The sequence below is a fragment of the Balaenoptera ricei genome, chromosome 15 (assembly GCF_028023285.1).
Source record: "Balaenoptera ricei isolate mBalRic1 chromosome 15, mBalRic1.hap2, whole genome shotgun sequence".
Lineage (NCBI taxonomy): Eukaryota > Metazoa > Chordata > Mammalia > Artiodactyla > Balaenopteridae > Balaenoptera > Balaenoptera ricei.
Genome location: NC_082653.1, coordinates 49,913,909 through 49,925,940, shown reverse-complemented (window position 1 = coordinate 49,925,940; position 12,032 = coordinate 49,913,909). Strand labels below are relative to the sequence as shown.

The window sequence follows — 12,032 nt, the reverse complement described above, 5'->3', positions numbered from 1 at the left end:
AGCAGAGCATTGTGCAAACGTGAGGATGCTGAGTCCTGGTTCCCTGGGCTTCCCGCTCTCCCTCTGCCTCTCACTCTCACCCTCTTGCCTTCCCATCTTTCTCGCTCTCTCTCTCTCCCCTCCCCTCCCCCCTAGACTATCCAGGGACAGAGTCCCTCCCTAAAAACCCTTGGGTCACCCTGAGCCTGGGTCTTGGCTGCTAATGGGGCAGTTGCCTGCAAAAATTAATACTGTATCTCATTCAATTCATGCATGCCTCACTCCCTCCGAGCTTAATGAGATTCAAAGAATGCCGGGGGCCTGGCCCCTGAATGTGAATGAGAGCCCTCTTCCCAGCCCGTGGCCGCCCCTGCCTCCCTAGATGATGAACAGTCAGAAGATTAATACACAACAGCTCTGATGTTCTGGGCGGCACAAAGGGAGCCAGGGCGGGATGAAGAGGGAGAGAGGCAGAGAGACAGGACCTGCAAAGAGAGAGGGCAAAGGGCACCAGCTGGTGACAAAATGCAAGGTCGCCACTGTTTGGCACGTGGGACAGTCCAGGCGCACTTTGGCCAGAGTTGAACTTCTCCCTCTTTCCAGTGGAGGCAGGCTATTCAGTGCTGGTCATCTGGGCACCGGATGAGTTCAAGACCATCTGAGTTTCCTCCTTGCAGACAAGTGAATACCAGCCTCTCTGCGACATTTCCAGTCCACAAAGTGGACACGACGGGTGAGAAGAAGCTGTGCTCTTCAGTTTATTGTGTAAGCTGTTGGCCACCTTTGTTAAACAGACTTTTTAAATGAGCAAAATATAGGTGGGCCAAAAGCGAAATGTGGAGTTTTAGATTGCCTATCCCTAATGAAATGAACCATAAAACTTAGCTTCTGGAAAGTTGAAACCAAAGACTATGCTTACGCTGTAGGAGCTTTCTCCCGGAGAAAGGATATTAACTAATAATTAGACTCGTTGGCAAAAACGGTGACCTGATTTATGAGTAGAGGATGGAAAGTCTGGACCTGTTATCTCTGCTAGGGAAAAATTCAACTAAATTAGGTAATAATATCATGCATTTATTCACCAAATATTTATAAAGCTTAAGATAAATTCCAAGCGCCATGCTGATGCCCAGGGACATAGAAGTACACAGAATAGACACGTGCCCTGTACACAAAGACCTTGCTGTCTGGTGGTAAATGAAACACACAAATAAACAATTGTAAGAGAAGGCTGACAGTGCAGTGCTAACAGAGGGCCTGCAGAGCTGGACCCAGAAAGACTTCGGGGGAAAGGCCTACTGAACTCATAGGTTAGACAGGAGGAGGGTGAGCACTGGGGAACTTTGCAGTGCAAGAGCAAGGGACGGGCCATGCGACGTGGGAGGAGGAAAGAGAACCTTAAGAGAAAAGACAATTTTGTGTCAATTTCATGGGCCCTGTAAGAGCCTGAATCTTCCTTCTTTATTTTTTTTTTTTTCTGGAAAAATGTTTATCTCAGAATTAACACAACATGCATGTAAAAGCATTAACTTTATACACCCAATGTCCCAATTACCTAAACAGTCATTCTCATGTCAGGTTGCACTTCAAAACCGCCTTAGACCAATACCTGCTTAGGCCCTGTGCAAATATTCAGAAACTCCAGGGACCGGGGAGAAGCGGCCCAGGCACAGTATTTAGGAAATGCTCTCCAAATGACCCTATAATTGGGAACCGCTTTAAGATGTACAAGCCTATTACCTGCAACTAGAAAAGAAAAATCAAGATGCGAAGGCAGTCCTATAACTTTATTCGACAATCAGCAGTTAGGTCTCATCCACATGAACTGTCTGTAGATTTTGGGTTTTTTTTTTTTTTTAATTTATTTTTGGCTGCATTGGGTCTTCGTTGCTGGGCACAGGCTTTCTCTAGTTGTGGTGAGCGGGGGCTACTCTTCGTTGCAGTGTGTGGGCTTCTCATTGCAGTGGCTTCTCTTGTTGCGGAGCACAGGCTCTGGGCGCGCAGGCTTCAGTAGTTGTGGCGCGTGGGCTTAGTTGCTCCGTGGCATGTGGGATATTCCCGGACCAGGGCTCGAACCCGTGTCCCCTGCATTGGCAGGCGGATTCTTAACCACTGCGCCACCAGGGAAGTCCCTGTCTGTAGATTTTTGAAAGTGGTGACAGGTACAGAGGTTACCAATGTATATGAATCTTCCTTCTTTAAGTTGGTGTGCACACCACATTAGGTGATGCTTGTGTAATAATGCCCTTTGACCACTGGGGACAAGTAAGAAGGGTCAGAAGCCAGGCTCTGACTATGTACAGCCCAGCCCTTCGTTTCAAAACTCCCGTGGACGGAAAGACTTAGGTCAGCTTCAGCAGCACTCTAGGTCCCTTGCTACGAAATAGCGTATCAGGCAGAGAACAATCTTGGCCCCAAACAGCAATGTTTTGAGGGTAATGATGAAGGAACAAATGCCCTTCCCATTGGCTGCTGCTGAGTGAACCCTGGACAGGCTTTTTCTAGACAGTCCAAGGGTGATGTGAACTGTGGATGCCACAGGCCTGGGCTCCTCCTGAGTCCCTGTACACACAGTCACACAATCAGAGAAAAGTTCCCAGCGAGAAGTCACTCCTACAAGGCATCAGAGTAGCACAAACTTTACAAAGGTGGCCTAGGGGAGAAGGAGGAGGGGGTGTATCTTGCACCCCACTGCAAATATATTTTAGAATGACCCCTTCAACATTTCTGTCCGCTCCCCCCCCCAAAGCCCCTTCTCAGCTACGATGCAAATGAGAGTTCCTTCCCTGCCCCTCCCCCTTGCACTGTCCTGCCCCTCCTCCCTGCCCTCTAGAATTGTTCCTTAAATATCTAAGAGCAATCGCCTCCCCACACTGTCATGCCCAGTAGCTTTATTTCTCCTCTGAAACGTGTCCCCCATCAACCCCCCAGTCCCTGGAAGCCAAGCTTCCCCTTAGAAACAGACCACATTAGGAATTCTAGCAACTTTTGCGAGGGGGATAAAATTGTCTCCAAATAGTTGCATAAGGAAAGGAGTGGGTGGGGTCCAAAGGGATGGAGTGGATCGGTCTGTGCACCTGCCTGATCCTCTGATCACACACACAGCATGAGGCTGGATTCAGGATCGCCCAGCTGAGCCCAGGGCACCAGGAAGGCAGACCTCAACCACACCCAGGACCCCAGCCCCCTACCCCACCTTGCCTCCTGTGAACCGGGGACCGGCACCCAGCGCTCCCCGGCCCTCACTGTCCACAGGGATCCGAATGCTGGACCAGCCCTTCATGACGGACATTATCGAGGCCTCTTCCATCAGCCACATGCCTCAGCTGATAGACATTTACAGCGCCAGTTGGGGCCCCACCGACAACGGGAAGACGGTGGACGGGCCCCGGGAGCTCACACTCCAGGCGATGGCGGACGGCGTGAACAAGGTAAGGTCGTTCCTGTGCCAGGAGGCCCTGGGCCACTCCCGGGGAGGAGGGGTACGGGGTGGGGGTGGGGGAGGGGGAGGGGTGACGAGTGGGGGAGGGGCGGAGCGGAGGTGCCGATTGAGCGCAGCGAGGGGCGGGGCGGCGGCAGAGGTGGGGCTGTTACCCTGTGCCTTAGCTCAGGTCCTTCGAGAAATGGACCCCAAATCGGGTTAGAGGTCCAGACTTATTGGAGGGGGCGCCTGTGAAGGACAAAGGCGAGGGGGCGGGGGCCCTTCGGAGGGCGACGCTATCCTGGCCCCTGCGAAGGGAGGGGGGAAGGAGGGTCCCACAGGGAGCTTCACTAGCACCCCACCGTGCAGGCGTGGCTGGGAGCAGCCCTGGGAGCGGGGTCTCCGCGCAAACCGGGTGTCGTCAGAGCACAGCAGGGGAGCTGCGTCCAGATGTTCCCGTGGGGGAGTCAGCGCGCGTTTTCGTGGCTGCCCATCCCTGGGATTAGTCCGGGAATGGACAGAGCCAAGGAGCAGGGACCAAAGCAGCTCCTCAAAGGGAGGCAGCCGGGAGCCGCGGGTCACTGTGCGGGTGAGCGGCCGTGGGGAGCAGAAAGAAGTGGCCTCTGCGATCCCAGGGCAGAGTCCCCCCTACAAACCACAGCCAGGCCAGAGTCTCCCTGGGTTCAGGTCCCAGGTCCGCTGTTCAGGGTCTGCGTGTCTATCCGCAGTGACCTGACCTCACTGCGCCTCCGTTTTCCTGCCTGTAAAATGGTGATAACGGTGCATTTCTCCTGGGGTCGCTGTGAGGTGTGAGATGGACATGCAAGCGCTGGCCCTGGGAGGCCCCACAAACGGCTGGTGTTTGCCTGGGTCGTTAGGGACTCTCAACCAGCCGCCCCAGAACTTTGAGGCATAATGCACAGTGTTTCACTAGGCTTGTGGACTCTGTGGTTCAAGAATTCAGATGGGAACGGTGGGGATGGCCTGTCCCCGCTCCACAATTGCTGGGCCTCAGCTGGAAGGCTGGGGACTTGAATCTCCAGGCTGGTGTGTGTTTGCAGGCCCCTGCGAGGGGCTGAATTACTGGCCGTTGGTGCCACGGCACCACCTCCTCGGGGCACTTAGTCACTTTGTCTTAGTCTTTTCCCAGGATTGGACTTTCCATCAGGTTGATGCGATGCCCTGTCCCTGCCCTCAGCCCGTCTGAGACAGCCACAAAGATCCCTGACATTGGAATGGCACAGTGCAGTTTACAGAGGGGGGGGGGGGGTCACCAATAGGATGGCGGGGGAGGGGCAGGAGGTAGTGCTGCTACCCCATTTCAATGCCCAGACCCTTAGGAGTTTATAGGGTGAGACTTCTGACATACAGACAGCTATTTTCTTATTGCATTATTCGCGGTGTGGCTGGAGAGAGACGGTTGCACATCCAGGCCCGGGACCAGGTGACAGTGACAGCACATGCCCAGGGGGACACCTGGCAGATGCCCCCCCTTCCCCATCAGACACGGATTTTCACTGAGAAGCATTTTTTGACACCTGAGGCCAAAAGAGAGTCAGAGAGTAGGTGACGTCTGGCCTCCGTCAGAGTTGACAGTGCAGATGGGCTCAGTGCAATGCATCCCCGGGCAAGTCCTGTCACTCTCCACGAGCTTCTGAACGGCTCCATCACATTTCAAGGCAGGGTACGTCTCTCTTTCCATCTGTAGCGTCCCCTGCTGCAACTGAAAAGGCTCTTTCAAGTGTGATTGTTCTGCAAAGCATGCCAAGTACGCCAAAACTTAAGAGAATAATTTGTTATGACTTATCTTCAGCTGACAGCATGTAAATATTTTACAAAGTGGAGTATGGTGAAAACTACAGTTTCTCATTTGACTTTTCCCCAAGCTGTAGGAAGGATTCTTTCCTTATTTCAAGGTGAAATTTTTTTGGACGGTGTTATAGAATTGTGTGAGCAATGAGGTATTATACATGAGCAAAAAAGACTTCCTCTCAGTTATTTCAGCTGACTGGTCAGGTCTAAAGGAAAATGTACCCCTGAAAGGTGATCTCCACCTAAACAAAGGAGTCAGATAATTACCTGTTACACTAAAGAAATTCTTATGCTTGTCTTTGAATTTTAGCATCTTGCAGATAGGTTTTGTTTGACCAACACTGTAATGATAGAAGGGAAGAGGAAGAGGAAACAGAGGATAAGAGAACTTTCCAGGGATGTACCGTCTGCCACAGACCCCACCACTCCCAATCGGATGACATCTGCTTCTCACATAAACATCACCTACCTGGCTCCTTAGGGATTTGAGTTTGCATCTCCTAAATTTTCTCAGTAAATACTTAACGGAGACAGCAAGCAGCTGGCATGAAGGAAGAGAAGAAGGAAACCTTTCCCCCATTTGTTTATTTCAATTTTTTCCTCTTTATAGTCTACGTGTTGAATTTACAGTTAAGACATTCTTCACATTACATATGGGAATAGGTGACAGACAGAGACCCCTGAATTATGATATATCCTGAAATTGACTTCTTAGTTCAGGATCCCCCAGAAGCAGACCCTGAGGTGAGGGTTGAGTTCAGGTCATTGATTTGGGAGGTAAAGGGAGTGAATGGGGAGGTATAACAGGGAAGAAAGGGGTTATTAAAGGATTTGTTATCAAGTCAGCTACTACCGTCAACTGGAGCTTAATCCCACGGGGAAACTGGGAAACCATGCAGAACACACACTGAAGTTATCCCAGCTGGCGGCACGGGAGCTGGCGGAAGAGTCAGTGGTTCAGGTTGTTCCCAAGGGGCGTAAATATCCCAGCACTTTCAGCTGGGAGGGAGGTGTACAGGGCAGCCTTCAGCCTCTGGGGAGAAATCCCTTACATGAAGAGACGCCTGTGCTGACCTCTGGAAACCCCCAGCGCACAAGAAACCACAAGCTCGAAGGAATACGGGCGACACCCACTACCATCTACCACAATCTCCAGAGTGCAATTTGGGCAAAGCCTAATCTGAACTTGGAGTCATCCCTCTCTGGGTAATAAAGGACAAATACGGCGATGTGTTTGCTGGTCAGAAAAGGATGTAGCCCTTACAAAGAGACTGATGGAGAACAAAGCCCAGCTGGTATGGGATACGGCATCTTACATCACTCTGACAACCAGAAGAGGAATTCAGAGACCACTAGAGGGTCTTCAAAGTGACAACTGACTCATGAACTTCTTTCCACATCTTAAGGAAATGCACCCAGGGCAACTCTGGCACGTTTTTGCCTGGCTCTGATGACTACACCCCAACCTCTTATTAATCACACCTCAGGGTTGCTACCAGAGGGAACATCTCAGGAATATTTAAAGACAAGGGAACAGAAAATCCTCTGAGGCACAGATGAGACAGAGCATTGATAGTTTATTTCCTGGGCGGGGGATGGGAGGTTGCAAAGGGCTCAAACACAGATCCCAGATCTTGGAGCTGGAATATATTGTGCTAGGGGTCACTTGCAAGACTGGCTCAGAAGCCACCATCCAGGAAGGGGGGCGGGGTGGGGGAGGCTGCCCAGGGAGACAGTGATTAATCAGGGCGGGCGAGGAGGAGCCTGGCGCCCTGCTGAAATTTAATCAGCGCAGTGGGCCTGACACAGCGGCACAAGTGCCGGGGCCTCTGGCGGCAATGATGCCTCCTGCCAAGAAGCTCTCAGGACTCCTCCAGGAGCCCTGACTGATGCTCTGGAACCAAACGAAGGTTCCCAGCTGCGCAGCGGATGCTGCTGCTTGGAATCTGCGGTTCGGCCTCTGAGATGCCTTTCGCGGTTACAGCCCCTCCTTTCACTTCCGAGAAGGAGAAACGGGAGGAAAAGCTGGCGGGTTTCTGGTGACCCTTCCTAAGAGCTGGCCAGCCCCAGCTGGGGTGGCCAACCGTCCTGGTGGCTCGGGACTTTCCCGGGTTCTGCGCTGAGAGCCCCACTTCCCAGGAAACTACCCAATCCCGGGCAAACCGCGGCAGTTGTCACTCACCTTCTTGATGGTGGTGACCCATCTGCGCCCAGGGAGAAACCCAACCACCAGGTTAAGGGACTGATGTGGACGTAAGCCTTCAACAACCCCCGTGGCATCAGAAAGGTTCATCACGGCGTGTTTGGATCCTGCTAGAAAGAGACAGGATGGCACAGGAGCCTTACCTCCGAGGTGGATATACAGCAGCACAGGTCAGGGGCAACCGCAGGTGTGGTGAAACAGGGGCTCAAGTGAAGGATTTAAGCAGAGGCTACGTAGTGCCACCCTCCGTTCGGCTTTCTTGGGGATCTGACACCCCACCCACTCCTGCTGAACTCCGTGGAACCCACGGGGGTGCGAGGCAGGCGCTGCGGTCCCCTGGCCCGGGGGCGGCTTCCTGCGCGTCACCGGCTGCCTCTCGCTGCGCCTCTGCCTGAGGACCTGCCGGCCCCACGGGAGGCGCTCCCAGTCCCAGGGCGCGCAGCCCGGACTGTGGGGCGGCCGACGGCGGGCTGTCCTGGGGGCAGGTTCTTGGGGGTCTCCAGAGGCTGGGGGGAGGCTCCTCATCAGCTCACACTTGGTTGGCCCTTCTCCCTCCCCCCACCCCTATGCCCATCTCATGCTCACTTGTGCCTCCTGAGATCGCCCCCGAAGTCCTGGTGTCAGCACCTGTTTTTGAAGGGGCATAAATTGGGACCAACCCCTTCTCCCTGTAGGCGTGACCGGCAGTTCTCTGAGAGTGAGCCCCCGCTCCCAGGAGGGGTCCACTCATCTGTCACCCTTGTTTAAGGCGCTGTGTGACTTCACCACTACCCCCAACATTCCAGGTACAGAAAAGAAGGGAATAAAGAATGAAAACATAAAACAGCTACACAGAAATATAATGCAATCACTGATATTGTGCCAGAGAGGGACTTTCTACACGTAAAAGAGGAAATATTTACCCCCCCAAAAAAGAGTAATAAATATTACTCATAAAACCTTTCAAAATTTCTGCAACTCTGGTCATTGTTAAAGCTGATCAATGGATACAGGGAGATTCATTATACTATTCACTCTAGTTTTTGTGACGCTTAACGTTTTTCAAATTAAAAGGTTTTTATTCACACTAAAAAAAAAAAAAAGCAAAAAGCAATTCAGTAGGTGGTTAAGTTGTCAAGAGTCAGAATATACATTTAGAGAAAAGTGAAAACAGCAACTGTTCTAATATTATACAAATGGCTACTTGTGGCTTGGGATAAAATTTTCAGGGACTATATTATATTCCCTGAATATATATATTTCAGGGACTATATTAAAAAGATAGAGCTTTTTTTAATGCTGTATCTTTTTTTAATGTTATATCTATATAAACTAAATGGAACCAAACGTGATGAACTGTATCAGTCAGGAGAGGCTACATTATGCTGCAGTAACAAACAGCCCCCAAAGCTCAGGGGCCTGAAAGCACAAAGGTTTATTTCTCAATCAGCTGCTCAGCCATCATGGTCAGTAGAAGGCTCTGCTCACCACAGTCTCCTGGGGATCAGAGCCGACACCTGGAACATTGCTACTCACTGTGCAGAGGGAAAGAAAGAGCTCTGCACAGCTGGCACTGACCGGTAAATGGTTCAGCCAAAGAATGATACCATGTATCTGTCACTCCCACTCACAACTCACTGATTAAAACAGCTTACAAGACCCCACCCAAGCACAAGGGGGCATTATCATGGGCCTAGACAGTGGGCAGCTAGGAATATTGACAATCAGCACCAACAACTACTACAATGAGCCCAGAAAAACTGCTAGGTGACCAGTGATCTTGTGAGGACAAACACACAAATGTCAAATGTGTTTGTGAATAGGTTGAATAAAATTGTTCCATGAACTGTGAGTACAGAAAAGCAGTGCTTGTAAATCAATACATAGTTTTATATGGTATTTAAATATATATTTGTAAAAAAATAATAGACATAAGTAATAAAGTGGAAATTTTTCTGCAAGTCAAAATGCAAAATACAAAAGAAAAAAGTGGGTAAATATACATATGCAATATAGATGACAAAAACTTTGTTAAGGTCTTTAATATAGAAAGAGCTCTAACAAATCAATAAAAAGGATATCATGAAAGAAAAAATAGGTACAGGACATTATCTTTGGGGGCTTGGTGCTTTACTAAGGTATTCATAAAGCAAGAATACTAATGAGCAGTAAAGGTATAAAAAGATAAGCTCAACTGATAGTGGAAAAAAATATATAACTCAAGACAATGAGGTACCAGTTTTGTCCACCAAGCTGGAAAAACTATTTTTTTAATGATTCTAAATCTTGACCCAGATGGGCTGGATGTGGAGTTCTTGTGCACTGCTGGTGAAAATATAAATTATTAATAAGCCATATAAAGAGCAATAATATGGCACTATGGATCAAGAATCTTCATTCATTACTTTTCACCTAAAATTCCCTATTTTAAAAACTCTGCTTGAAGAAATAAACAGAAATACAAAGACGTATATAAAATAATGTTCATTTCAGCACTTTAAAACGTAGAAACAGCCTTCCACGTATGTCTAAGAAAAAGAGTAAATAAATTATGGAATAGTTATTTAAGAAGACTAATAAAAACTTATAACATAGAGTAATATTTAATTATGTGAGGAAATGTTAATAATGTAATGGTAAGTGAGAAATACATTGTAAGCAGGGCCACAAAGGTGGATATACTTTATGATCCCAATTTCATTCTTAAACCTGTTCTTATATTTTGCATTTATATATATAACTGACAAGAATACACAAAATATCACCAGTGATTTTCTGTTCATGGACGATCACATAGGATTTTTATTTTCTTCTTCATGCTCTAGATTCCAGTTCTTCCACAATGAATATGGTTTTCATTATAAAAACACAATGACTTTTTTAAAGTATGTCAATGTTGTATTAAGATGTCAAGGTGACTAGAAAATAAAAATGAGTGTAATTGAGTGTTTAGGAAATACAAACTTTATCAGGCTGGCCTCACCAGTGTCTGCAGGCAGATACCACCACTGGGCCAGGGCCTGGGGAGGGGGGTCATTAGTCCGGGTCGCTAGGCACTGGGGAGGATGAAGGGACCGACTCACTTTAGCCCCAAGTCTCTCAAAGCGGGATCTTCACCTCCTGGGACAGGTGATGTGCTGAGGGTACACAGAGTCACCGCACCAGCCTCAAGCTGGAACTTTACCACAGCCAATGGTAAGCAATTTGTGCCATTATTTTATATTATAAGCAAAATACAAAATCGGCAAGAACTTTTAAGAAATGTGAGTCTGTGAAAGGCTGCTTTAGGCTATGCTTTTAAAATCGGCAAGTTCCAACTCACTGCCCTTTGCCAATAGGTTAGAGCAAAGACTCAGCCTCAGCACTGTTGACACTTGGGCCAGATAATTCTTAGTTGGTGGCTGGTGGGGACAGGAGGCAGAGGGCTGCCCTATGCGTTATGAAAGTTCAGTAGCATTCCTGGCCTCCACCCATTGGATGCTAATAATACATACACCACACACATCTACCCACTAGATGCTGGTTGTGACCACCAAAAATGTCTCCAACGGTGCCAAATGCCCCCTGGGGCATAAAATCACCCCTGGTTGACAACATCGGTGGTTAAATACCGCCAATAGTGCCTTGGCGAAAAATTCTCTTTTTGTGAAAACTTTTGAGAGACATTGATCCCGCTATACTCCAGAAGACTAAGACAAAGACAGAATTCAAAGTGGAATTGCACCACATATTTAATTTCATCTAAATACACTTGCCAAAGGAAAAAAAAAAAAAGCAGGAGTGGTAGGAGAGGCAGAGAAGGCAATTCCATTGTCAACCGGAATAACATGGAGGGCAAGTGTGCCCACCAATCTCCACTGAGCATGCGTTACAGAGTAAGGGCGGGAGACCCCCAGCAGGAAGCCCACCCCTGCACAGTGCAGGCTCTGGGCCATCTACCCCCTCATCTCTGGGTGACCCTTCCACACCCCGTTTGGGGTTTTGCTCTTCTTTACCACTTGCTCCCTGGGTAAAATTCCCTCTGTTGAACTGCCCAGCATGGCAGTATCTCGATCAATGCAGTGTATCTGTCGGGATCAAGTTAAATTTGTAAGTTAACTTGGGGAAAACTGACATCTCTGTGATGCTGCCTTTCTATCCAAGAACATGACAGTGTTGATGTGTCTTTCCACCTGTGTCCCTCCATAGAATTTCAAAGTCCTATTTTTTTTTTGTTTGTTTGTTGAATTTCTTCCTAAGTATTTTATCCTTCGTGTGGCTGGTATGAATTGTGCTGCTGCATAGGATTGCTGTGAGGATGCAGTGAGTTACTATGTAAAGTGCTCAGAGCGGTCCCTGGCACACAGTAAGTGCTGCAGAAGTGCTTGCTGCGATTATCATGTCATACCCTCCAATGGATGATTGCTTGAATGTGGGTCACAGTTGTTCTATCTTGGTTTCAGCTCAGCTGCTGTTCAGGTGAAGCTGGGGGGCAGAAGTGGATCTTGGGGTGTCATTTCAACAGGAAAGTGTGGCATGCTGATAACAGGCCCATCCCACAGCCAGCTCTCAGCCTCTTATAGATGCCCCTCCCCACTCATCTGCCCCCAGAACTAGGGTCTGCTTCTCAGTGGCCCATCTTCCCCAGAAGCCAGGGAC

The 12,032-nt window shown here is 48.9% G+C and overlaps 1 protein-coding gene across 2 annotated transcripts in view; it reads left to right on the top strand.

Moving 5' to 3' along the window:
• Positions 1–12,032, top strand: part of PCSK2 (proprotein convertase subtilisin/kexin type 2) — a 212,884-nt gene that overhangs the window by 180,583 nt on the left and 20,269 nt on the right. For both annotated transcript variants that reach the window (XM_059896782.1, XM_059896781.1), the window contains one exon: positions 3,235–3,410. In XM_059896782.1, the coding sequence (XP_059752765.1) occupies positions 3,235–3,410 (176 nt within the window). The remainder of the gene's footprint in view (positions 1–3,234; positions 3,411–12,032) is intronic.